The 27,402-nt window shown below is 48.2% G+C and overlaps 1 protein-coding gene across 2 annotated transcripts in view; it reads right to left on the bottom strand.

Annotated features, from left to right (window-relative positions):
* LOC123774794 (serine-rich adhesin for platelets) overlaps positions 1-27,402 on the bottom strand; it is a 226,400-nt gene that overhangs the window by 26,829 nt on the left and 172,169 nt on the right. For both annotated transcript variants that reach the window (XM_045769406.2, XM_069310765.1), the window contains exons 2-7: positions 20,593-21,207; positions 20,131-20,306; positions 19,250-19,355; positions 8,378-8,643; positions 6,914-7,552; positions 780-1,079 (exon numbers count right to left, since the gene is read on the bottom strand). In XM_045769406.2, the coding sequence (XP_045625362.1) occupies positions 780-1,079; positions 6,914-7,552; positions 8,378-8,643; positions 19,250-19,355; positions 20,131-20,306; positions 20,593-21,207 (2,102 nt within the window). The remainder of the gene's footprint in view (positions 1-779; positions 1,080-6,913; positions 7,553-8,377; positions 8,644-19,249; positions 19,356-20,130; positions 20,307-20,592; positions 21,208-27,402) is intronic.

The raw sequence follows: 27,402 nt of genomic DNA on the forward strand, positions 1-27,402 counted from the left end.
ATATATATATATATATATATATATATATATATATATATATATATATATATATATATATATATATATATATATATATATATATATATATATATATTTAAGATATTACTAAATAACCTGCTTATTTATACAAAATACACACAGACACACACACATGCATGCACTCGCAAACAGGGCTTCGTGGACCAATCACAGGGACATTATCCGGTAAGGAATTACAGAACTCTTTAACAAGGAATTAGACCTAGGGGGTGGTTTTGGAGAGTAGACCGTCACCAGAGGAACAGTGAAACAGAGGAACAAGGAACAGAGGAACACGTAAAGAACATTGTGCGAGGAGTGTATGTGTTGCTTTCCAACTTCAGACTCGCTTTTAATTACATGGATGGCGAACTGTTAAAGAAACTGTTCATGACTTTTGTGAGACCAAAATTGGAATATGCAGCAGTTGTACGGTGCCCATATCTCAAGAAGCGCATCAATAAAATGGAAAAGGTGCAAAGACGTGCTACAAAATGGCTTCCGATACTTTAAAACAAAGAGTTACGAGGAGAGACTGCAGGCCTCAAACATACAAAACTAGAAGAGAGAAGAAAAAGAGGTGATATGACCACTACTTACAAAATACTAACAGGAATCGACCAAACTTGACAAAGAGGAATTCCTGAAACCAGCAACTTCTCAAACAATAACAAGTACTATCATTACTACCCACAGTACTCATACTTCTAAAAAGAATATCACGAACAATAGCCATATAATACAATATCGCTGGTTTTCACCTCAGTTGATGTCTCGGTGGTGGGCGTGGCTGACATGGTGGGCGGGGTTGTGAGCGGGGTGGTGGGCGTGGCTGACACACTAATGGCGATGGAGGGCGTGTCAGTTATAGCGGGCGAGACCAGAGGCGCGGCTGACGCGCTGGGCAATAGCGTGGGCGTGGTAGGCGAGATCGTGGGCGTTGCTAGCACACTGGGCAAAATGGTGGGCGTGATGAGGGTGGGCGCTGGTGTCTCGTGGGCATCTGAGGGTTCTCCTTCGGGAGTCGTGGGCGTGGTTGAGGACTCACTCATGCTGGCGTACTGTGGAGAAAATAATTGGCGGAGATAATTATCTGTGGAGATAATAATTGGTGTCAGTACTGTGGTAGGTGTATGTGCGACTATGTGTAGGCAGACCGATACGTCAGTTATGGTCTTATCCGTCGTAAGTTAGAGGGAAAGATTGCTAGACATGAAGAAGTCACTGACATCATCAAAAGAAGTTTGGCTACAGCTGGGTGTCCAGCAGAAAGGGAACCTCTGAAGAACAGACCCGACAGCAGTCACGAGCGCCCAGATGGAGTCACTCTGCAGCCATGGAGGGACGATAGTCAGGTTGTGTGGGACTACACGTGTGGCGTCTACCTTGGCTGATGCCTGTCTACCTCACAGTACAGCTGAGGGTGGCGGGGCGGCCTCCTTCAGGGCGACCCAGAACACTAATAAGTACACGGACCTAGAACAGTGTTACAGGTTCGTGCCAATAGGCTCCGAAACCATGGGCGCCTTGGAAGGGAGGGGGGGAAGGGCACCTGAAGGAGGTGGGTGAGAAACTCATTAAGCAAATTAAAGACCCAAGAGTGGCCAGTTTCCGGTTCCAGCGCCTCTGTGTCACGATCCAGAGAGTAAATGCTTGAGGTATCTTGGGCAACCCGCTCTCGCACAAGACAGTACATATATGACTTATTGCTTATAGTCAATATTTGGCATATTAACAAGTACATATGTGGTACATTCCCAATTACATTTTGTTTTCAAGGTACAAACTCTTCCTATAAATTTGCTATACACCAGTTTTAATATTTGGAATTTCTTTTTCAGTTTTATTAAACAATAGAGATTTTATACAAAATTTTGACAATATCCTGAGTTACTTTACAATTTTTTTTAAATATTTTAGTTTTGTTTTATTATTTTTATAAAACTGTAATATCAATATAGGTATAGGTTAAGTACGAATTGTAATTAAGAAGCAATAAGATGCTTATCTTAACATACTAAGAAAGTTAGGTTAGGTCAGTGTTTTCTATTCAGCTTTTCAGGGTAAACTCAAATATTCACAATAAATTAGCATGTCACATATGCACTTATTAATAAGCCAAGTATTGACTATACGCAAGTGCGAGAATGGGTTGCAGCGGGAGTTGGCTAACTCTCACCCTTACATGCATATCACCTAAGGCAGTGAGGCAGAAGAAAAAAAATACAAGAAAAATGTCTGGAGAGAAGGGCCATGATAATGCAACACACGCATTTGTTCTGCCATAGCAAATCTCGCCTCACAAACTTGATATGAGAGCGCTCACAAACTCCCTGAGAGTGTCGGACAGAACTCAGACAGGACAGAGCAGGGAGGGAGGGAGGGAGGGAGGGAGGGAGGGAGGGAGAGAGGGGGAGAGAGAGAGAGAGAGAGAGAGAGAGAGAGAGAGAGAGAGAGAGAGAGAGAGAGAGAGAGAGAGAGAGAGAGAGAGAGAGAGAGAGAGAGAGAGAGAGGAATGCTTTGAAACTGTGAGGAAGGCTTCGAGGTGGAGCCACAGATGACACTAGTGTACGGGTTGGTGAAACAGGCAGGCGTGAGCGGGGAAGTGCACCAGCGGACGTCGAGAGAGAGAGAACCCACCAGCAGTATATTTACGGGCTCACCATAGCCCGTGCTACTTGGAACTTTGTTCCAGGTAGCGAATCTTTAACAACAACAACAACCAGCAGTATGGTGAACCATCAGCGCTGCCAGACGTTACAAGTCGGTTCCAACACGGATCTTTCCTTCCAACCATGGAGGGAAATATAGTTACAGGCGCTGTCAGGACGCCTGACAGCTGAATAGACAGCGTTTCGGATTCGTAGTCCTGAAGTTCCGGGTTCGATCCCAGGTAGAGGCTGAGACAAATGGGCAGCTTTACTTTCACCCTGATGCCCCTGTTACCTAGCAGTAAATAGGTACCTGGGAGTTAGACAGCTGCTACGGGTTGCTTCCTGAAGGTGTGTAACAAAAAGGAGGCCTGGTCGAGGACCGGGCCGCGGGGACGCTAAGCCCCGAAATCATCTCAAGATAACCCACACTAGGAGGGAAGGAGGGGGGGGGACTTAAAAAATTTACAAATTTACGTATTACTTTGTAAATTACAAAAATAAGGTAAAAAATTCTTGTAGCCGAGTACATATGTTGTCGAGCAGTGGTTAGTTACCGTGCCATGATTACGGGGTTTAGCATCCCCGCGGCCCGGTCCTCGACCAGGTCAGTGACTTGCAATGAAGGAAAAAAAATGACAATAAAAAAACGTCCGGAAGCTATGATTTTGTCTTGGAGATAAAATAGGAATAAAGACATAACAAAGGGGAAAAAAGATGGAGGGAAGGAACTGAAGCAATAAATTCTCCGCGTGACTTTAAGATAGTTAAATCGGGTGAGTAGGGACCGTAGGCTGTTAATGGGCCTCCCATATGGCAGGAACTGGGTCGTGACTCCATCCCGCCAAACACACACCGAAACTAAGCCGTTGGTACAACATTCGAACAAGTTTTAACACCTCCTAACCAGTTATAACAACCAATATAGCAAGTTGTAACAACGTTCCAATACGTCATAAACACGTTAAGCCAAGATATAACAACTTTATTACAAGTTGTAACAAGCGGAAAATAGAGACAGTTTCGGTTTGTGTTTCCAGGGACGCTGTAAGAACTGGGCATCACTGAATGCCCAGTTATTAGACCATTCAGACCCCCTTAACATGCGGTACCTGGAGCTTTGCAATGACTTTGACTTTAGTGACTTAGTTTAATTAGTTTAGTTTAGATTAGTGACTTTGCACTGACTTTAGTAACTCGTGTTCTTAAGGTTATATACACCCGGTGTAGCCAAAATTTGGCAGAGCAGAGAACTGAAGATATGAGCCTATATGACTAACCTTCCAATGTGATGGGCATTTTGTTAGCATTACGTAGACACATTATGTACACTCTTGACACACTATGTACACTCGTGACACACTATGTACACTCGTGACACACTATGTACACTCGTGACACACTTACACTCGTGACACACTATGTACACTAGTGACACACTATGTACACTCTTGACACACTATGTACACTCGTGACACACTATGTACACTAGTGACACACTATGTACACTCGTGACACACTATGTACACTCTTGACACACTATGTACACTCGTGACACACTATGTACACTCGTGACACACTTACACTCGTGACACACGATGTACACTAGTGACACACTATGTACACTCTTGACACACTATGTACACTCGTGACACACTATGTACACTAGTGACACACTATGTACACTCTTGACACACTATGTACACTCGTGACACACTATGTACACTCTTGACACACTATGTACACTCGTGACACACTATGTACACTCGTGACACACTATGTACACTCTTGACACACTATGTACACTCGTGACACACTATGTACCCCCTTTACACAGTCTAGGACAGCTGCATAAATGCACATGTACCTAAATATGGTAATAAAAAGTCTTATTCCCCCCCTTTCTTCGTCCTCTAAGTTGCTTCAGTCCCCGCCCATCCACCCTTCCCTCCTCCCACGCTGCCTTAGTCATTGTTCTCACATCTGTGTGTCTGGCTAGTTTAATATTACCTTCGTACACTGCGTCGGAGCACGCACAAAGAGTGCCACACTCGCCACGGGAGTAACGGGAGATGCACGAGAGTTAAACTGCCACAATGAGGCAGGGTCCAGGAGTTGAACCGTCTTCCGTAAACACGCCAATAGGGAAGCACACTCGGGGTAGCTACATTGATTCCTATTTCTTCCCTATGACCTCTGTCCCTCCCTGCTCAGTGGCCTCCCCTCGCTCCATCACTCCTCGCTCATGCCCACTCGTGGTGGGCATGAGCGCCGCTCACGCCAGTACCGTCACTCTCTGCCATCACCAGGTGACACCTTTATCACGGACACCTGGTTTTATTTACACGCGGCAATTGTATGTTTCTGTGAAGGTCAGAGGCGACACAGTAATCTGGCAGAGGAGCCAGGCGAGGGCGGTGCTTGGGCCGCCACTGAACCATGTTTTTGCCTGTCCGTACGCCTGTCAGTCGGGGTGACACAGACAGAAAACCGACAGATGCATAATTAAATACCATCACCATATCACCCCAGACAGGAGAAAAAAATAACTCGGGGAGAAAAAACTAGGGGAAAAAAATAGGGAAAATGGAAGCTGAGAAGACAGGGTACAAACTCATTACGACCTGAACCTGGTGTTGGGTCACGGAGGAGGAGGGGAAAGTGGGAGGGGGGGTTAGGGAAGGATGAAGGGAGGGGAGGGGGAGAGGGAGGGGGAGAGGGAGGGGGAGAGAGAGGAGGGAGGGATAGTTGTTGGCTAAATTCATAATCTTGTTTGTTTATTACAAGCAGGTCGACCCCCCCCCCCCCTCCCGAGGAGAGAGTGATAATGTGTGGTTTTGGCCGACTCCGTGGCCATGTAAATGCTGACATGTGCTCTTTGTCCACGGCCACGTCTGTGGGTGACACGGACGTGTGTGTGTGTGTGTGTGTGTGTGTGCTTGAGGAGGCTTACCAGTGCTCCTTTTATTCTATATTCACTTAATTTAGACGTTACCTTGCTATCTTATTTCCACTTTGCATATTCATCCCATCGCCTCTCTCTCTCTCTCTCTCTCTCTCTCTCTCTCTCTCTCTCTCTCTCTCTCTCTCTCTCTCTCTCCCTCCCTTCCTCCCACCCTCTCCTCCCCTCTGCCATTCCTCCTAATTCCGTCTTGCTTCCCTCTCCTTTCCCTCTTCATCTCGTCTTAGTCCTTCTATTCAATTTCCTTGCCCCCTTTCTCTTCCCCAGTTATCATCCTTCCTCCCCTTCCCCCACTTCGTTCCACGGCTCTTCCACTCTTCTCTCCCTTCTCCCTCACCCTCAGAACAATTTAAAAGCCAAGAGGCGAACAGGTCTGGGAGACCCTTCAGCATCCGTATATATATCTCAGGCGTCACACTAGGGAGAGGCCTCATGGTCCTGGGAGATAGGGTGAGGGCTGTGAGGTGACAGAAGGGAGGGCGGGGCGATTGGATGGGGAGGTGAGGGAGACGGCAGAAATCAGAAACGGGTTGTATAATGGATACGAGACAGAAATGGGAAAGGGGGATAAGTAGAGAGGAACAGGGGTAAGAAAACAGCGTGCTTCAAGAAGAAAAAGGAAGGGGACAGCAAGAGAAACATGAATAGATATTGAGAGGGCAAGGGAGAGAAGCATGGGAGAGGGAGGCTGAGAAAAGCATGGGTGAAAGGATGCTAAGATAAGGATGGGAGAGAGAAGCATAGAGTGAGGATGCTGAGATAAGTATGCGAGAGGGAGGCTGAGAGAACGGTTGAAGAATTAAGAAACTAGTTAAGATTAGTTCCAATGCTTACTACTGGCAGCCAAAGACATACAGATTTGAAAACAATTACTTTTAACTGTGTAAATATTCTCGATATTTTTGCACCTGAAATATGTGTAACTGAGCCATACATTCATGCAACTGTATTTGTAATGTGATTAATGATGGCGATTAATGACTCTAATGGGTGATTAATAAAATACACGATTAAAATACATACGAGCTCACATATACCGCACAATAATATACTGAAATACAAGTCGAGCCAGGGATTATATTTTGATGTATTATTTGAGCTTCTCTCTGAAATTGTATGAATATTTTCTACTGCCACACGTATGCATTTTATTATATATATATATATATATATATATATATATATATATATATATATATATATATATATATATATATATACACACACAATTTAATTTCGTTCTTGGATATAAATAAAAATATTAATATCAGAACCAAAATACCTGTGAGTCACTGGAATCGGATCCTTCTTCAGACTCCTTAGTTAGCATGTCTTCCTCCTCCTCCTCTTCGTCCTCTTCTTCCTCCTCCTCGTCCTCGTCCACGGGCTTCATCTCCTGGTGGTGTGTCCGCAACACACCCGTCAGCTCTCCAACCCTGTCCCCGCGCGGGCTTCCCAAGACCGTCTCCCGCGCTTCAGTATGTGGCTGGTCGGGGGGTCCCGCTAGCTGTCCTGGCGCGCCTTTCCCGCGCACTCTGGGTCCGTCTGCCGCAACCTCTTCGCACACTGACGAGGCTGGGTAACATGCCTGATCAACCTCCCCGTCTTCCTTACCTTCCTCCACTTGCATCACACCTTTGTCCTGTTGATCCTCGACCTCTCCACTGTTCTCTATCGTTTCCCCTTCACTCTGTTGTCCAACTCTCCCCTTTTTGCACCTTTCCTGGGGGTCCCCATTCACTGACTTTTCTTTCTTACTCTTTTGCCGTTTCGTTTTAAGGTGGCCGTGCGTGTGTCCCGGGTGAGGCTCGGGGTCGGTGTGGCTCCTGGGCTCCGGCTGGCCATGCTGAAGGGAACTCAGCGACACGGTGAAGGCGCTCGGCTCGATCTGGATGGGCACGCCGTTCGAATCCACCTTCACCTGAATGACAAAAGAGGCACCCCTTAATTAAATGGTTGGCCTTCATTTTGTTCTAATATGATTAAAAACTTAGCAAATACACATTCAGTGTTGTGTTAACCGGTGGGCCATGGCCCACAGACAGGACGGTTGGGTCAAAAGCTATTTTCTTTAAATTAAAATACAGTCCGTGGCCATTTATGCAGCTACCGTAGACTATGAAAAGAGTTACATGGTTTGTGTCAGGAGGCAGCTGTGTGATACTAAAACTACCCCACAGAGGAGGAGGACGGCTGGGTCAGGAGCATGGCCACGAGGTAATGGAGAGGTGAGAGATGAGATAAGAAGGGAGGAGATAGGACGCGACGAGAGAGAGAGAGAGAGAGAGAGAGAGAGAGAGAGAGAGAGAGAGAGAGAGAGAGAGAGAGAGAGAGAGAGAGAGAGAGAGAGAGAGAGAGGAGAGAGAGAGAGAGAGAGGGAGGAGAGAGAGAGAGAGAGAGAGAGAGAGAGAGAGAGAGAGAGAGAGAGAGAGAGAGAGAGAGAGAGAGAGAGAGAGAGAGAGGGGGGGGGGGGGGGAGGGGCAAGGTCGAAGGAAGGAGCCGTGATCACTCTAGATGCATGGTGGGTATTATAGGGGCTCCTACCCTGTCCAGAATATGCAAGAGGGGCGTGAGATCGCTCTCTCTCCCGCACCTGTGGGCAGAGGGTGTTGAAGCAGCTAACATATTCGCCCTGACTCACTGCATCGGTAAGAGGGAATCCTACCCTCCTCTCCCTCCAAGACGCCTCCCACCAGTACTGGTGTACACCAGAGGATGTGTACACCAGTGTACGCATCTAGCTCACCTGGACCTGGACGGGGCAGCCTGTGGCGTCGTGCTGGACGGGCAGAATGTGTAGTGGGTCGATTGGCAGAGACTTGGGGTCGATGACGTGGGTGAAGGCGGGGTCGAGCGGAGTGAGGGCTGTCTCCCCCGGAATGAGGGCAGGGTCGATGAAGGGCGTCCAGTGCACGGGGATGGTGAACATGGGGCCCCCAGGGTAGGCCTGCTGCATCACCACGCCGGCCAGGGGCGGCCCGCCGCCCTCGCTCACGAACATGTCATTGGGGTCTGTCGGAGAGGAAAGAAAGTGCGTCTTAGAGGACGATGATATACTTAACGGGGGCATGGACCACTCGTCTCCGACAGGCAAGCATACCAGCGAGGCTCCATACTGAGGGTATGTCAGGGAGGTATGGTGACATCTCGAGGTATGCCCTTCCCCCCCCCCCCCCCTCCAACACTGGCACAGACGCCAGCGGCCACAGTAACGACTCACATATCATAAAACACAAATTACAACATGTTTGAACTTAGCCTTCCTAAACACATTAGAGTTCGCAAGCTCTGTGCGCGAATTTTGACCTCAATTTTCTGGATAAATAAAATTACCCAGAAGTGTTTAGTCACCATTGTTGCCAACGCCCATGCACCTCTCTCTCTCTCTCTCTCTCTCTCTCTCTCTCTCTCTCTCTCTCTCTCTCTCTCTCTCTCTCTCTCTCTCTCTCACACACTGTTGGGAGGGAGCGAGGGAGGGGAGAGGTCAAATCAAATTGTTTATGTGGCCTGGACACACGATACTGGTAAACACACGGTCGGCGTCTGCTGTACTCCAGCAGACAATGATCCACACGACAGCGGCGGCACACAATAACATTCTGCTTGGTGTTTTAAATACTGTATTAACGAACATAACTGGAAATGCCTAAGTCATATAATGCCTGTACTGGGACATGAGGGGAGAGGAGACGGGGAGGTTGAGGATAAAGGCAGCCATAAGCTAATGGAACAAAGACGCATATGGTGGCGTCGTTGTTACAGTCAGGAGTGTAATATGGGCGCCAACCTCCTCGCCCACAACCTTCATGGGTTAAATTTTCCCGCCTCTCCCGTTCCGGTGTTACCCAACATTGACCACTACCCCACCCTCCCGAAATATCCCCCGCAGGTGAATTTATATTTCCATTTCTGCTACTATCGTTTCCCATTGCGTCTCCTGAGCGCCGTAAAGCAAGGACCCCACTCGCCTCTCCTCGGAGACGCGGTGGTCCGACACCGCCGCCCTCCTCTTCAACCCTCCGCCCGCCATCAAGGCTGAGAGCCCACCTGCGCCACCTCTCGACCCTCGTCAAATATTACCTCGTATTATTTCCCCTGCCTCCCAGAAAGCCTTCTTTCTCTCTCTCTCTCTCTCTCTCTCTCTCTCTCTCTCTCTCTCTCTCTCTCTCTCTCTCTCTCTCTCTCTCTCTCTCTCTCTCTCTCTCTCTCTCTTCTCTCTCTTTCTCTCTCGCGATGTTTTCTTCTGGCTGTCTTCAGCTGAAGCTCTCATATTCCCCTCTACAGTTCACGTGTCCCACGATGACAAGTTCCCCCGCTGTCAGGATGTTGACAGTCCCTTGACGTTGTGTCGTAATATCTTCGGTTATTCTTGTTGATTGTTATCCATCCATGTACACACACAGACACGCTCTCACCGCTTCACCCTGCCACCTATGCTTCTGAAAGCTGAATACAGCTTTGGAACGCAAATATGTCTAATTACACACACACACACACACACACACACACACACACACACACACACACACACACACACACACACACACACACATACACACACATACACACACACCCACACCCACACACACACTCACACCCACACACACACACACCGAGGCGTCAGATGACCCCAGGTTACACAAACGTCCCACATGACACCAAACACAGGTAAAGGTAAGGCCGGATTAACCACCTAGTACTGTAGCAGATCACGCGGGCCGCCCCTCGTCAAATACGTGTCAGAACACGTTTAGTGAAGGCGGCCATGATGGACGTGTATCACGTCACCTTTACCAAGAAATAAACAAAAAAAATCTATAATTGAGACAATAAGCAAATATCTCCTCGCAAATGCAGAATGAATAAGGTTTAAACGCCATTTTTATTTAGTTTAGGTTTAAGGAAGCTCAGTTCTCTAGATGTAGAGTAGATGTTTATGCATCTACTCCTGTCAGTATGGGAATCATAGCGCTATACCCAAAAGGTTTAGATCTTCAATTCCAGCCCCGGCAGACGCTGGGGGAGGCAGGATAAGGGCGAGGCAGGATCAGGGCGAGGCAGGATCTGGGCGAGGCAGGATCAGGGCGAGGCAGGATCAAGGCGAGGCAGGATCAGGGCGAGGCAGGATCAGGACGAGGCAGGATCAAGGCGAGGCAGGATCAGGGCGAGGCAGGATCTGGGCGAGGCAGGATCAGGGCGAGGCAGGATCAAGGCGAGGCAGGATCAGGGCGAGGCAGGATCAGGACGAGGCAGGATCAGGACGAGGCAGGATCAAGGCGAGGCAGGATCAAAGCGAGGCAGGATCAGGACGAGGCAGGATCAAGGCGAGGCAGGATCAGGCCAGAGTAACCAACTCACGCCCCAGGCCGCCCTCCCTCACCTTCTTTTCCAAGTTTCCAGTTATTTGTGGGGGAAAATGTTTAAGTTTTCTCGAATATGAACAGTATTTTGTCCATTCCTCAGAAAACTACCCCCAGCGGTTAACTAACAGCCAAGTACCTATTTACTGCCAGGGGAACAGATGCATCAGGTGTGAGGCGATGCCCCTAATCTTTCACTAATACCCCAACCAGTGGAGGAGACGCCACCATCAAGAAGGCTCACTCACTCACTCACTCACTCATTCACTCACTCTCTCTGAATTAAAGTTACCGTGTTTGGCATTAAAAATACGAATCACTAGTTGACGATACAGTAATGTCTCTGTGAAAGAAATTGATTATAAAATTGTTACAATCATAGCAATCAATGTGGTTGGGCATCATTCATTCATTACTTCCTTATCGTCCAGCTGCTTATCTATATACCCCAGCTCCTTGTCCTCATCTCCTAGCTCCTTGTCCACATATCCCAGCTCCTTGTCTTCATATCCCAGTTTCTTGTCCACATATCCCAGCTTCTTGTCTCCATATCCCAGCTCCTTGTCCACATATCCCAGCTCCTTGTCTCTATATCCCAGCTCCTTGTCTCTATATCCCAGTTCCTTGTCCACATATCCCAGCTTCTTGTCCACATATCCCAGCTCCTTGTCCACATATCCCAGCTCCTTGTCCACATATCCCAGCTCCTTGTCCACATATCCCAGCTCCTTGTCCACATATCCCAGCTCCTTGTCCACATATCCCAGCTCCTTGTCCACATATCCCAGCTCCTTGTCCACATATCCCAGCTCCTTGTTCACATATCCCAGCTTCTTGTCCACATATCCCAGCTCCTTGTCCACATACCCCAGCTTCTTGTCCACATATCCCAGATCCTTGTCCACATATCCCAGCTTCTTGTCCTCATATCCCAGCTCCTTGTCCACATATCCCAGCTCCTTGTCCACATATCCCAGCTCCTTGTCCACATATCCCAGCTCCTTGTCCACATATCCCAGCTCCTTGTTCACATATCCCAGCTTCTTGTCCACATATCCCAGCTCCTTGTCCACATACCCCAGCTTCTTGTCCACATATCCCAGATCCTTGTTCACATATCCCAACTTCTTGTCCACATATCCCAGCTCCTTGTCCACATACCCCAGCTTCTTGTCCACATATCCCAGATCCTTGTCCACATATCCCAGCTTCTTGTCCTCATATCCCAGCTCCTTGTCCTCATATCCCAGCTCCTTGTTCACATATCCCAGCTCCTTGTCCTCATATCCCAGCTCCTTGTCCACATATCCCAGCTCCTTGTCCACATATCCCAGCTCCTTGTCCACATATCCCAGCTCTTTGTCCTCATATCCCAGCTCCTTGTCCTCATCTCCTAGCTTCTTGTCCACATATCCCAGCTCCTTGTTCACATATCCCAGCTCCTTGTCCTCATATCCCAGCTCCTTGTCCTCATATCCCAGCTCCTTGTCCTCATATCCCAGCTCCTTGTCCTCATATCCCAGCTCCTTGTCCACACATCCCAGCTCCTTGTCTTTGCATGCCTTACATATGCTATACTCATACTGGCTTAGCGCTTTCTCCTAATTGCGTTACATTAAACAATTGTGAAAAAAAATTCTTCTCGCAAGCCATTCAAAGATCTTTATAAAAAATATATAATTTTCCGTTTTGTTTTTTAAGTAATCTTGACCCCCCCCCCCTCTCTCTCTCTCTCGTTATCTTCGTCCCATTCTTTTTCGTTCACAAGTATTTGCCTCTTTCTTCTAAGAGTTTGCGCATCCCTGTCTTCCATTATTTTCCGCACACCTTTATTTATTTTTGTTTCAATCAAGATTTTCCCGCCAAATATTTCCTCTGCCATGACCTGACACCACCATCACCACCACGTTTCCACCACCATCACCACCACATTTCCACCACCATCACCACCACATTTCCACCACCATCACCACCACATTTCCACCACATTTCCACCACCATCACCACCACATTTCCACCACCATCACCACCACATTTCCACCACCATCACCACCACATTTCCACCACCATCACCACCACATTTCATCATTGTGGACACTATTCCTCACCCCAACACCTCGGGCCGTCCACCTCATTCACCCGAGGTGTGCAAGTGCAGACGTTCTCCTACTCTACCTCGCCCTCGCCAACCTCGTCCTCCTCATAATCTAATTAAGTCTCCCTTCGAGTCAAGACTTTCATCTTCTCCCTCTTGGGACCTCCAGACCTCAGATCTCATTTGGTTCCCCCCCCCCCCGTCCCTCTTCCCTCTCTCAACCACCACCTCCTCTTCACTCTCTCTCACTGTGAGTCCCTCATGATACCACATATCTCACAGCCTCATAACAACCCCCCCCCAACCCCTCACTCCTCGCAACAGCTATACCTCATTTCAGCTCGTTCTCTTGAGCTGCCTCAACGTGCCAAATCCAGCCTTCTAAACTAACCGGAAACGAACACACCCAAGCAACCCCTCTAACCTGCCGAGTCCGAGAAACCCGAAGATATTTTGGTGAGCCGTTACTGTTCACTTTCAAAATTCAAATTCAAAATGTTTATTGAGGTAAAAGTACATACACATCCCCCGCTCACGTCAACTGGAAGGCATCAGCAGCATCTAGGAAGTTAACGAAGATAAGAACGTCATCTAAGAATGTAAACCAGGAAATTTGTCAAGTCCATACACACACTGGGGGAGCCGGTCGGCCGAGCGGACAGCACGCTGGACTTGTGATCCTGTGGTCCTGGGTTCAATCCCAGGCGCCGGCGAGAAACAATGGGCAGAGTTTCTATTCACCCTATGCCCCTGTTGCCTAGCAGTAAAATAGGAACCTGGGTGTTAGTCAGCTGTCACGGGCTGCTTCCTGGGGGTGGAGGCCTGGTCGAGGACCGGGCCGCGGGGACACTAAAAAGCCCCGAAATCATCTCAAGATAACTGCCTTTGTGAGACCATCATTTGAGCACGCAGCACCAGTATGGAACCCCACACTTTGTGAGGCATAAAGCAGAAACTTGATACAGTTCAGGGGCTTGCAACTAGAATTGAGAGGCCTCAGGTGTAAGGTATAAACAAGAACAGGGTGAAAAAACTCACTCTCACAACCTTAGAGAAGCGAGGAAATTGAAGGGGATATGATAACTACATACAAGATCTTAAGATCTCGAGGGAAATGGACAAAGTGGACAGAGAAAGCCCATTTAAATAAAAAAAACAGAGGTAAGACAGGGGTACAGATGTGGAAGATGGACAGGCAATTGTGTGAAATAGATGTGAGAAGGATCTCGTGCCCTGTGCTGGAGGTCGGCAGGTGGAAGGCAGTGGAGGAAGACGTTGTTGAAGCCTATTCCATCCACAACTTTTAAGACAAAAATATGGTAAAAATGTTCATTTTTTAGAGAGGTAATTAGCGGGCCATGGCTAAACGGTTGGGGGTGAGGAGCTAGAGCTCACGCCCCCGTAGTCCCCGATAGGAAAGCATTCGTACCGAAGAACCTTACCCATCACCCGTACCCAAGAACCTTACCCATCACCCGTACCCAAGAACCTTACCCATCACCCGTACCCAAGAACCTTACCCATCACCCGTACCCAAGAACCTTACCCATCACCCGTACCCAAGAACCTTACCCATCACCCGTACCCAAGAACCTTACCCATCACCCGTACCCAAGAACCTTACCCATCACCCGTACCCAAGAACCTTACCCATCACCCGTACCCAAGAACCTTACCCATCACCCGTACCCAAGAACCTTACCCATCACCCGTACCCAAGAACCTTACCTAACACCCATATCTAAGAACCTTACCCAACATAAGAACATAATAATAAAGGTAGCTGCAGAGGGCCTATTGACCCATACGAGGCAGCTGCTCCTATTTATAACCACCCAATCCCACTCATATACATTTCCAACCCACGTTTGAAACAATCAAGGGACCCCCCCCCCCAACAGATTTTTTTTAAAAGACGTCGTTGTGGAGGAGTTAGACAGACCGTCGTGAGACAGGTTAGTTTTACCCTACTGTTAAACTGTGTCGCTGCCACAGCAGTCTTGCTGAGGACGAGAGGAACAGCAGGTCCGGGCAAATCGTTCCGTTCTCGGTCGATCGGCCAGTGGGGGCGAAGCTACGCCCGTGGAATTATGCCTGAAAGCTAACACCCGTACCCAAGAACATTACCCAACACCCGTACCCAACACCCGTACCTAACACCCGTACCCAACACCCGTACCCAAGAACATTACCCAACACCCGTACCCAACACCCGTACCTAACACCCGTACCCAACACCTGTACCCACCAAGAACCTCACCTAACACTCCTATCTTAAAGAACCTCACCCATCACCGTACCCAAGAACCTTTCGCTCGAAGTAGCTTCAACTTTTGTTTTCGTCCTCAACCTTCCCCCCCCCCTCCCCCTTCCCCCCTCAGCCTACACCCCATCCCTGAGACCGCCTCCCCCCCTCCCCCCTGGGACCCATGCCCACAGCCCCCCCCCCCCTCCTACAGGCATAGACCGTCTAGTGTCACAACGCCATAAACTTCCCGCCATTAAAAATAGCCACCTCCAGAGAATAAGCAAGAGGGAGGGACGGGGGGAGGGGGGGGGAGGGACTAGCCAAGGGTTGGCTAGCCTGTGACTAAGGGTATATAAGCCAAGGGTCGTCCCTGGGGGGGTTTAATCACAAGGCCGGCGGCATTTCAGCCATCAGTTGTTTACTGCAGTTGTTGTTATAGATTCAACTACTCGGAACAAGTTCCAAGTAGCACGGGCTATGGTGAGCCCGCAACTTACCCGGCACAGGAGTGTTCACTGCAATGTATATGCCTCTTTTCACTGTTTATTATTATAGTTACACTAAAAACCGTGTAACAAACTGGTCTCGACCACTTCCTTATATTGTCCTTCCTGTTTGTTTACGACTCTTAAAATTAAAACTGTTTCTTCTATCATCTCTGACTCGCTTAATTGTCTCCAGTTTCCATATACGTCGTCTGGTTCGACTGTACCTCACTTTGGGCACTGCTTCTCTATCTACTTGGTGAATTTCCCCCTCTAGAACCTTGTACGTCGTTATCATGTCTACCCTACTCCGTCTTCCCTCCAGTGTGGTGAGGTCCAGTTGCCTCAGTCTTTCCTCATAGCTCAGTCCCTTTAGCTCAGAAACGAGCGTTGCTGCATATCTCTGGTCCTCGTCTAGTTTAGTTTCCTGTTTCTTCAGGGAGGGTTCCATGCCAGGCCAGCATACTCAAGAATGTATCTCAGTATGTATACAATACTTGAGAAAGCATTTTATGTACCAAGTTCCTGATTGAACGTGTTGCATTAGGAAGTTCCTCTGTGTTACTTCTACAAGCTTCGCTCTTCATGTCACTTTTCTCCCCTCAGATCCACTGATTCCCAGTCAATTTGTCAATGATTAAAACGTCCAGCTACTATACCAGCTTTGCTCTCAATGTAGAGGACGATGAGTCACAATAACGTGGCTAAAGTAAGTTGACCAGACCACACACTATAAGGTGAAGGGACGACGACGTTTCGGTCCGTCCTGGACCATTCTCAAGTCGATTGATCATTCTCACAATCGACTTGAGAATGGTCCAGGACGGACCGAAACGTCGTCGTCCCTTCACCTCCTAGTGTGTGGTCTGGTCAACAATCTAGGGGGGACATTTCCGCCACATTTTGGATGGTATTTACGAGAGCTCTATTTGTATTTTCAGCTCTATTTTTATTTTCATATTCTTATCTGCGTCTTCTGTGATTTTCTGCGGTTGACAGTCACAGACAATGTCTCGCTCCCCTGAAATAACTGCACATAATCGCACACCAAATCTGCTAACCTCTGCCCTGAGGAGGATATCTTGAGTTGATTTCGGGGCTTTAGTGTCCCCGCGGCCCGGTCCTTGACCAGGCCTCCACCCCCAGGAAGCAGCCCGTGACAGCTGACTAACACCCAGGTACCTATTTACTGCTAGGTAACAGGGGCATAGGGTGAAAGAAACTTTGCCCATTTGTTTCTGCCTCGTGCGGGAATCGAACCCGCGCCACAGAATTACGAGTCCTGCGCGCTATCCACCAGGCTACGAGGCCCCCCCCTCGGAGGAGGGGGGGCCCCTAATATAAATTAGGAGATATTAAAATTTGGATTATTGTTTATAAAAGTAGATTCTATTATTTTTCTTTTGAAGCCACAGTATTGTGGCTAAATTATATAGGAATTATCCCATATATATTTGTGATTATATTATCCATTACAATTTTGTGACAATTCGGTCTCACATGTTTATATATAACTGAGCTTTCTTAGCCATATCTTACAGACCTCTTGTGTTCGATGATGCGGGTGTTTAGACCCCTGGCTGTTTGGTCATAATAAAATTTAAAGTGATCTAAACAATAAAATCCTGACATCTCTCCTCGGGACACCTGACTTGACGCCATAAAAGCAGCCACAGCCGTTATTCTCGCATCATCATCTGGTCACCACTTGGTCCGGGAGACATCTCCCGTCACGCAGGGTGCAGTCGCACCTCCACAGATCTCCAGTATCATCTATTGATACTGGAAATGGCTCAAAAGGGCCACCACTTACGGGCTATTCATGCCCGTGCCACCTTTTGGGTGGCTTAATCTTCTCTCTCTCTCTCTCTCTTATTCTCGCATCATCAAGCCCCTCTCCTGTGCCAGGTAAGTCCACTACAGGCTCACCATAGCCCGTGCTACTTGCCCCGCTCCTGTGCCAGGTAAGTCCACTACGGGCTCACCATAGCCCGTGCTACTTGCCCCGCTCCTGTGCCAGGTAAGTTACGGGCTCACCATAGCCCGTGCTACTTGGAACTTATTCCGAGTAGCTGAATCTATAACAACAACAACAGTTATTCTCGCTCACCGCTGAAGAGGACCCAGGTTGGGATCGAGATACAGTCTACATTTCATCGTGGTTTCAAAATAATGGGTTATTTATTTGCATATAAATATATTTTCATATATATATTTCTTTGAGTCGTCTTTAAAACATTCACATTTGTACAGTAATTCATAATTTTTTACTTTTTCCAATTATTTCTTTTGTTTTTGTTTCAGCCCTTTCACATGGGCTGGACGTTAGAGCGACGATCTCACTTCCTGCAGGTCGGCGTTCAATCCCCGACTGTGCAAGTAGTTGGGCACTATTCCTTCCTCCCCCCTCCCTCCTGTCCTATTCCAATTCCTCATCCTGACCCCTTCCAAATGCTATATAGCAATGGTTAAGTCCTTTCTCCTTACGGGATCACTATAGCCCGTGCTACATGAATATTTTGTTCTGAGTAGCTATATCTAAAGCATCCTTTCTCCTGATTGCTACTTTGCCTTCTCCTTCTCTTCCTCCTCCTCCTCCTCCTTCTCCTCCTTCTCTTCCTCCTTCTCCTCCTTCTCTTTCTCCTCCTTCTCCTCCTTCTCATCCTCCTCCTCCTTCTTCTCCTCCTTCTCCTCCTTCTCTTCCTCCTTCTCCTCCTTCTCTTTCTCCTCCTTCTCCTCCTTCTCATCCTCCTCCTCCTCCTTCTCCTCCTTCTCCTCCTTCTCTTCCTCCTTCTCCTCCTTCTCTTTCTCCTCCTTCTCATCCTCCTCCTCCTTCTTCTCCTCCTTCTCTTCCTCCTCCTCCTCCTTCTCCTCCTCCTCCTCCTTCTCCTCCTCCTCCTCCTCCTCCTCCTCCTCCTCCTCTTCCTCCTCCTTCTCCTCCTTCTCCCTCTCCTTAAGCGCCAGGTGGTGATGTAAAACCCCAGTTCTTAGCCTGTGTGTCACTGCCCCATGGGCGACAGGCACCCAGCAGTATAAACATGGCACCCACGCCGCCCTCCCTGGCACTGACTGGACGAGAGCGGCACTAGACTGTCGGTAATTATCCCTCAAGAGTGTAAGCAACTGGAGCATCTGGGACACGGTGGGACAGGCACGCACCCCCGCCCCCTTCACCCTCCTTGAACCCGTGACACGGGAGTGGTGGACAAGGAAACAGGACACGGCAAGCAATTAACGGACACGGACAACACTACAAAACTGTAAAAAAAAACGATAATCAATATTTACATTATATACAAACAGAGGAAAAATAAAAGAGAAGAGGAAAGTTTGTAGACGATAAGACCGGAGACGGTGCTGTAAGGAGACGGCGAAGGTGAGGTCAAGGTGGTGGCGTGCAGGGTGAGGTCAAGGCCATTAATTCACGTACCTTCGAAGACGGCGTCGTGGTGGGGGCCATCAGAGGGGTCGTCGCCCCCCACGGACAAGGAATTGTCCTCCATGGACCCTGAGAGAGACACCTGGTCCCCGGCCAGCTGTGGACGGGACACAGGGTCGTCAATAAGTAGTTATGTTTGGCATCCTAACATCATCATTATTATTATTGTTATTATTATTATTATTATTATTATTATTATTATTATTATTATTATTATTATTGTGTTGGTGTGTCTTAACACAGACATAATGACACCGGATAAAAAAGCTACACTTATGTATTAATGTAGTTTCTGTAAAGAGTTGAAACACACCAAGTCTTTCGCAGTCACCTGAGTCGGTTATTACGGTCTGAATGTATGGTTTGAACACGAGCTTGATGGCCAGCATCCAGCCGGTTACGAGGGCCAGCATCCAGCCGGTTACGAGGGCCAGCATCCAGCCGGTTACGAGGGCCAGCATCCAGCCGGTTACGAGGTCCAGCATCCAGCCGGTTACGAGGTCCAGCATCCAGCCGGTTACGAGGTCCAGCATCCAGCCGCTTACGAGGGCCAGCATCCAGCCGGTTACGAGGGCCAGCATCCAGCCGGTTACGAGGTCCAGCATCCAGCCGGTTACGAGGTCCAGCATCCAGCCGCTTACGAGGGCCAGCATCCAGCCGGTTACGAGGGCCAGCATCCAGCCGGTTACGAGGTCCAGCATCCAGCCGGTTACGAGGGCCAGCATCCAGCCGGTTACGAGGGCCAGCATCCAGCCGGTTACGAGGGCCAGCATCCAGCCGGTTACCTTCATTAACAACAACAACTCCAGTTCTGAGACTCCCCAGGAAAGAAGCTAAACTATTTCCTTACAGTAGGTCCCTGTAAGACCCACCTGGTCGCCACTGCCACCGGGGCTGCCCGGGCCTCCGTCGCCTGTACTGCAGGAGCCGCTGCCGGAGGTCATGGAGCCAGTGAGAGAGGCCTGGTCGAGGGAGTCCTGCTTGCGGTCCAGCGAACTCTTCTTGAAGATCACCTCCTGTCGCGGCGTCTGTATCTTCGTGTACTCCTCTGGAGGGGTAAACAAACAACACGTGGCTCGTGATGGATTCTACTATTGATAAACAACACGTTGTTAATGGTGTACTTTGTTGGTAAACAAAATATTGGTACACAACCACACGTAATATTAACACTTAACAGATGTGTCAAATTCTTGAACAAATTCGTTAAATTACTAAACACATGTGTCAAATTTGTCAAGTTTGCAGCAAAAGCAATATAGATTTAGATGATTTATTCGTTTATTTGTTAGAGATGTATACAAATCATTAGTGATGTGGCTGGAGAAACTCACCGTTGTTAATCATGACGGTGTGAACAGGTTGGGAAGGTCTGTCTCCGGCCTCAACCCCGAGCTCGTCCGTTGGAAGCTCCTCCCAATCCTCCTCTTCTTCCTCTTCCGGGCCCCCGAACCCATTGAAGTCCTTTGGGTGAACCCCGCCGGGGAAGTGTCCAGGGAATCCCCTGTGGAAGAATCCGTGCCGCCCATATGGCCTGAAGGGACGTCGACCTCGTTCGACGAAGCCAAACTTGAAGTTACGGTCGGGGCAATAGGGCGGGCGGCCGTAGAACTTGTTGTCGTAGTAGTACGGCCTTTCGAAGAACGGAGGCTTGCTGTAAGGGCCTCTGTTTTCGAAGTTCCTCAGATTCTCATTGGCGAACCTGTCGAAGCCGCCACGCCTGTCGAAGTTCTTATCGAACCTCTTGTCGAAGTTTCTGTAGTAGTAGCCCTGATGGGGTGCCCCCCGGCGCTGGAAATGGGGTGGGTATGGGGGAGGCGGGGGCCTGGGGTATGGGTAGCGAGCGTGGGGGCTGGCGGCGTCGTGCGGGGGCGTGCGCTCCCCGCCCTCGCCATCGTCCTCCTCACACTCGTCGCCTTCTTGCTCGCTGCTGCCTGGCTGAAGTTCGTCTGGTGGAAGATACAAACACTTAGTATTTGGAAGCAAAAACAATAACTTATTTATAAAACACGTAGCAAACATGATGATATTAAAACTCATCACACACACACACACACACACACACACACACACACACACACACACACACACACACACACACATGGCCTTCCTTGGTGTGTTGTGTTGACCACGTCTGATGAGAACGGTCTGAACATCAAAGCCTGCAACACTGTCGTGACGTTGGTGGACTTACTGTTATGTACCAGGCCAACATTCTTAAAGTTCCGCACTTGGCCCAACTCCGTTGACAACCAGTAGTTGGCACCCGTAGCACTAGCTTTTGACCATTAACAGCCTCATGCTGGAACTGCCTTTCTCAAGCACATCACTCCATCAGCGATCATTCATTACTAGGATGATTCGCATCTGGAACTTGTTCGCTCAACAGGTTGATACACGGGAGATCAGGTTAACTGATCACATGAAGGTTCTGCCACACCGTTGGCTTCAGGCTCATCCTGTTCCTTATATGATTGTTGCCTAATGTTGTTAATGAATAAAGTTTATTCTATTGATGCATATAATAGGCTCATTATATGAGGCTAATATATATATTAGGATACATTATTATATATTAGACCAAATATTATATATTAGGCTCATTATAGGAGAGTGTCAGAGAGAGAGAGAGAGAGAGAGAGAGAGAGAGAGAGAGAGAGAGAGAGAGAGAGAGAGAGAGAGAGAGAGAGAGAGAGAGAGAGAGAGAGAGAGAGAGAGAGAGAATAGTGTTGTTTAAGATTCAGCTCCTCGGATCAAAATGTTCCAAGTAGCACGGGCTATGGTATAGCCCGTAGTGAACTTACCTGGCATAGGAGGGGGACTGTAACTGTGAGGGGGGATAGAGAGAATTAAGCGGCCTTGTTATCCTATACTCTTGAATAGAGATTACATCTCACCAACCCCGGCCCCCTCTCTCAGGCCTCGGAATGCCCACATTTTGTGCATGAATGGTCTTGAAGGTCATAAGGGCTTCAAATACCAATTGGTGGGATCAGCTACCCTACACCCTACCCTACCCTACCCTACCCTACGTTGTCTTTGAGGTTTTCTTCCTTTTTTTGCCTGTCTTGTATATTTTCGGGTTATGTTCCAGGGAAAACTAGTAGCGTTAGGCTTATCATGGGAAGGGAAAGCTCTAAGCTTGAAACAAGTCAGAAGGCGCTTAATCTTGTACTCAACAAGATTGTAATCTTGTAATCTTGTACAGTGAGAGAGAGAGAGAGAGAGAGAGAGAGAGAGAGAGAGAGAGAGAGAGAGAGAGAGAGAGAGAGAGAGAGAGAGAGAGAGAGAGAGAGAGAGAGAGAGAGAGAGAGAGAGAGAGAGAGAGAATTATATTCCTGAATGTATTCCATATTTTTTTTCCTCAAATTGTATCAATTTACATTGGTAATGCCTGGACGTATCTCTCTGTTCATCTATAGTCTGATATGTCCATTATCTTGTTCTGGCTGGAACAGTTCTGTTCTTGTTCACAGTGAACTGAACAATGCTAAGGTCAATATTCAACCCGTCCTCAGAGCAAGTCCTTTCCATCCAGCGGTCGACCCCAAACACGCATTCATCAATTTAACATACTGTTCATCCAAAACAGGAATTTTCTCCAATATAAATTTATATTGTTATATTAGCATATTGTGCATATATAGGCAGTGGTTAGGTTAGAGTAGGTATTTAGGTTCTATTGGTGATTGTTTGTATTTTCATAACGTGGGTTATCTTAAGGTTATCTTGAGATGATTTCGGGGCTTTTTAGTGTCCCCGCGGCCCGGTCCTCGACCAGGCCTCCACCCCCAGGAAGCAGCCCGTGACAGCTGACTAACACCCAGGTACCTATTTTACTGCTAGGTAACAGGGGCATAGGGTGAAAGAAACTCTGCCCATTGTTTCTCGCCGGCGCCTGGGATCGAACCCAGGACCACAGGATCACAAGCCCAGCGTGCTGTCCGCTCGGCCGACCGGCTCCCTGCCGGTCGGCCGGCAGGGAGCCGGCCGATACAATCTTAAACAACACTTACTCGGCCGACTGGGTGAAGCAGTTATAGAATTGTGGTTCGAACAGAACGAAGCACTTGTTCCGGAAGTGTTCGAACGTCATCAATTGTGAGTCGTGTGTAAACCGCTTTTCATTCATAAACAGCGGGTTTGGCGGGTGCATGGAATGGACTTTGGCCTTTGTTTATGAGGACGAGCTGATAATACTACCTCGTGTTTCACCAGCCCCGTCCGAGTGTATCAGTTCACGCTAACAACCACGTCCAGTACATGTTTGCTCTTCCGTTAGAGGGTCGTTATAATCCGAGCAAATTGCGATCTTCGAACATGTCACAAGGTCTTGCTTCTCCACCTTCTGACCGAGCGCCTCGCCACAGTAATTACTGTCATCGACCATTACTTTAGCGTCGGAGTCTGTAAGTAATATTGGCTCCTCATGCATAATATTATCGTTTCCCCCTAATTGCGTTTGGGAGGTCCATATAGAAATGCAATTTGTATTTCCCAATTACTTATTTCAGCGTATTTCAACATAGGAAATCTCACAGGTTTCACCACCTTGCTGGTAAATCTTTGCGTCTGCGTTCCTACATAACATTACATCATTCCACGAGTACGCAAGCTTTACCTGACGCGCGTATCCGGGTACAATTAATTAGTCTTGTCCATCTCTCCTTATGTTAGAGCTAAGCACAGCAACTGTCAAACTGCTCATACGCATTCACACTTTAACGTGGTATAGGTTCACGTTAGTATATAGAAAAATATAACACTTGCGCGCGCGCGAGAGAGAGAGAGAGAGAGAGAGAGAGAGAGAGAGAGAGAGAGAGAGAGAGAGAGAGAGAGAGAGAGAGAGAGAGAGAGAGAGAGAGAGAGAGAGAGAGAGAGAGAGACAGAGAGACAGAGAGACAGAGAGACAGACAGACAGACAGACAGACAGACAGACAGACAGACAGACAGACAGACAGACAGACAGACAGACAGACAGAGACAAAGGCTTCCCATGAACTATTGGAAGGGAAAGTTGTAATAAGCCTATACTACCAGAAGTCAGCAGACAACACTGAGGGCTGGCGAAGGGTGGGTGTAGGGAAGCAGGGGCCCCAACCACCAGGGCCCTGCTAACCATGACTGATAGTGTCGTGAACCTTCTAGTGGACGGACCCTCCACTGCGCCCAGTGGAGGGACTCCTATACAGACACCCTCCCCCCATTTTCCCTCCGAAAAAAAGGGACGCACTCTGCCTTGATGGATTGTCAGGGTGGAGAGAGAGAGTGGATGAAAGAGGAGGCGAGAGAAGCGGTAGGAACCAGCATCAGCGTAGAGACCTGGGGCCAGATTCACGAAACAGTTTCACCAGTACTTACGAACGTGTACATCTTTCCTCAATCTTTGACAGCTTTGGTTACATTTATTAAACAGTTTACAATCATGAAAACTTCCAAATCAACTGTTGTTATTGTTATAAACAGCCTCCTGGCGCTTCGGAGCTCATTAACTGTTTAATTATTGTAAACAAAGCCGCCAAAGATTGAGAAAAGATGGACAGGTTCGTAAGTGCCTGCGTAACTGCTTCGTGAATCTGGCCCCCTGGAGGTGCAGGAGGAAGGGAGTGCAGTGGCAGAGACAGACAGGAAGAGAACTCGAACCTTTGAGCATGGAACACACTGACCAGGTAGGAGGAGTGGAGGCAGGAGTGAAGGTAGGAGGAGTGGGGTCAGGAGGAGTGGAGGCAGGAGTGAAGGTAGGAGGAGTGGGGTCAGGAGGAGTGGAGGCAGGAGTGAAGATAGGAGGAGTGGGGTCAGGAGGAGTGGGGTCAGGAGTAGTGGAGGCAGGAGTGAAGGTAGGAGGAGTGGGGTCAGGAGGAGTGGAGGCAGAAGGTGACCACGAGGCGCAAGGGCGCCATCACGTGGACACGAGGAGGGATGCTGGGAGTCAGGAGAGGAAGTGAAACGCTCATCCCGGAGTCAGGTGAGGCTGGCGAGGCGTCCCTCGCCTGATGAGCGTGTGTGAGTGCGCATTACGCTGGCCCCGCCCTCCTCCATAACACCGTGGCGCCCATGACAACGCCATCCCGCGCCCACCACGCCCACAAGCGACCGATCCTCCAATAGCAATGAGCTGAAAAATATCCCTTTACGCTAGTTGGTGTACTTAACCGCTTAACTGCTGACGCCGGGGGGAAAAACTTGCTATTCACCACGAGTTGGTAAAGAGGGGGGTTGTCTTGGTGCTAGAGAAAGGTTGTTGAGATAATAAGCGTACACTGAGCGTAGAAAAGGGTATTCATTAATGATTCAGGTCAGGGGAGACGGTGGTAATCTTGCCTCAGGTGGGCCCTGACACCCTCCGCTGGGGCGCCAGTGGACTGAGTACTCCAGTGGAGTACTCCCACACCCTTCACTCGGCACCACCTTGGTAACTCAGTACTAGTTAATTACTTGTTCACCCCCTTCACGCAACTGTCCACCCTTCCCCCCCCCCAAAAAAAAAAAATGATGAAAGAACACATTCATAACATAAAACAACAATTATATTCTTAACTTTTAAACGCCACAATCACTATTTTCTGGCATGTGAAGGAGGCTGTGAGTAGCCACGGGTACAGCTGTAGTAATGGTACCGCCAACTGTCTACTTCTGCAGACCATTCGTACGGACTCTTATCCAAGAGTCCGTACGGTTGCACAAATGGCATGCAACGGTACTAAACTTGACTGAGATCACATTCCTAATACCTGCAATACCACACCTTCAGTCACACGAGTGTTCCAGCGTCCTCCCGTGCTCAAACATCCAGTGACCAACAATGGCCTGCCTTCACAACCTAAAGAAGGAATCGAACTTATGCACTAGTCGACTGAAAGCTGAAAGGCAGGCCTCAAGAGCTGAAGTTCAGCCCCTCACAAGCACAGCCAATGGCATTCACCCCAAGTTTCAATGATCGTATACCCCCGTTTTTGCTATCACGAGCACTGTAGAGTTAGCGTCGATTTCTGCTCACTAAGGCAAAAATCTTTTCAGCTTTAGCGCCTTAAAACCATCGTGTAACATCAAGTAGAATAAGCAATAACCGAATTACCAGTCACACCATTCTCGCTCCACCACCCTGACTAATACTGAATTCCTCTGACGCACTAACAACGAGGTCATTTGTGCCCAAGAATGACAATAATGTAATCTTTTCTCTTCGCTCTATAAATATCGCCTCGACTTTCCAATAAAGCAAAAGAAGGACAGGTCTCTGTGGCTCAAAATGAGTATTCCTTCACTGTCCTCAACTGTCGTCAGAGGACCTTCTTATGTCAGTACATTTGTTGTCGAACAGCCACGTGTTTCTTCACTAAACCATCCACACACCAATCTCTCTCTCTCTCTCTCTTGATGGCAAACAACACAATTGTATTCGTAAGACATCCGAGCTGATTGTGAAAGCCAGAAGTGTTTGTGGGTGGGTAAGTAGCATAGCGTGGGGAGCTGTCAGTGGCTTGGTGAGAATAGCCAATCACAACCGTTGAAGTGAGGTGACTGGGGGTGACTGGGGTGTATGCAGGGATGTGCGTTCGTGCGCGTGTACATGGGTCAACGAGCGTGACACTTTACAACAAGAGAGACACACACAGTCTTTCCAAGAAGCTGAGAGCCAAGCTGAAAGTGTACCATAATATTATCTCAGCCCGCAGCAGACCACTCAAGCAGGCACAACAATGTCCTGTTAAAGAGTACGACAGCGGTCAGGGCCACGCTCGCCAGACACGTGTTGTCAGAGACGTACGATAATTCCAAGTGAGCGATGCAACCTTCTTTTTACTTGCATTACCTTTTCAACCAGATTTCTTGCATTATAATTTCACCAAATTCATTCCTAGATACAGATAAAAGCGAATAAAATGTAAGATAATGAATAAGAGAGAGTTTATGGAGTTTGCCAGTTAATCTGCAGAGTACGGTACTGTGGCTATGTTGACTGCCAACATGTGGTCACCATTAAAATTTAGTAACAAATGTTATAATATTATGTTATTTTCTTATTTAAATTGTATAAAAAGAGGGATTTGTTTACTTTATTTTGCTCCTTAAATTATAGACATTACAGACTCCTTACAGTAAGAGCGAACCTTAGACCGGACCACGAGGTTTCAGACCATCCT

This window comes from Procambarus clarkii, chromosome 68 (assembly GCF_040958095.1).
Source record: "Procambarus clarkii isolate CNS0578487 chromosome 68, FALCON_Pclarkii_2.0, whole genome shotgun sequence".
NCBI lineage: Eukaryota > Metazoa > Arthropoda > Malacostraca > Decapoda > Cambaridae > Procambarus > Procambarus clarkii.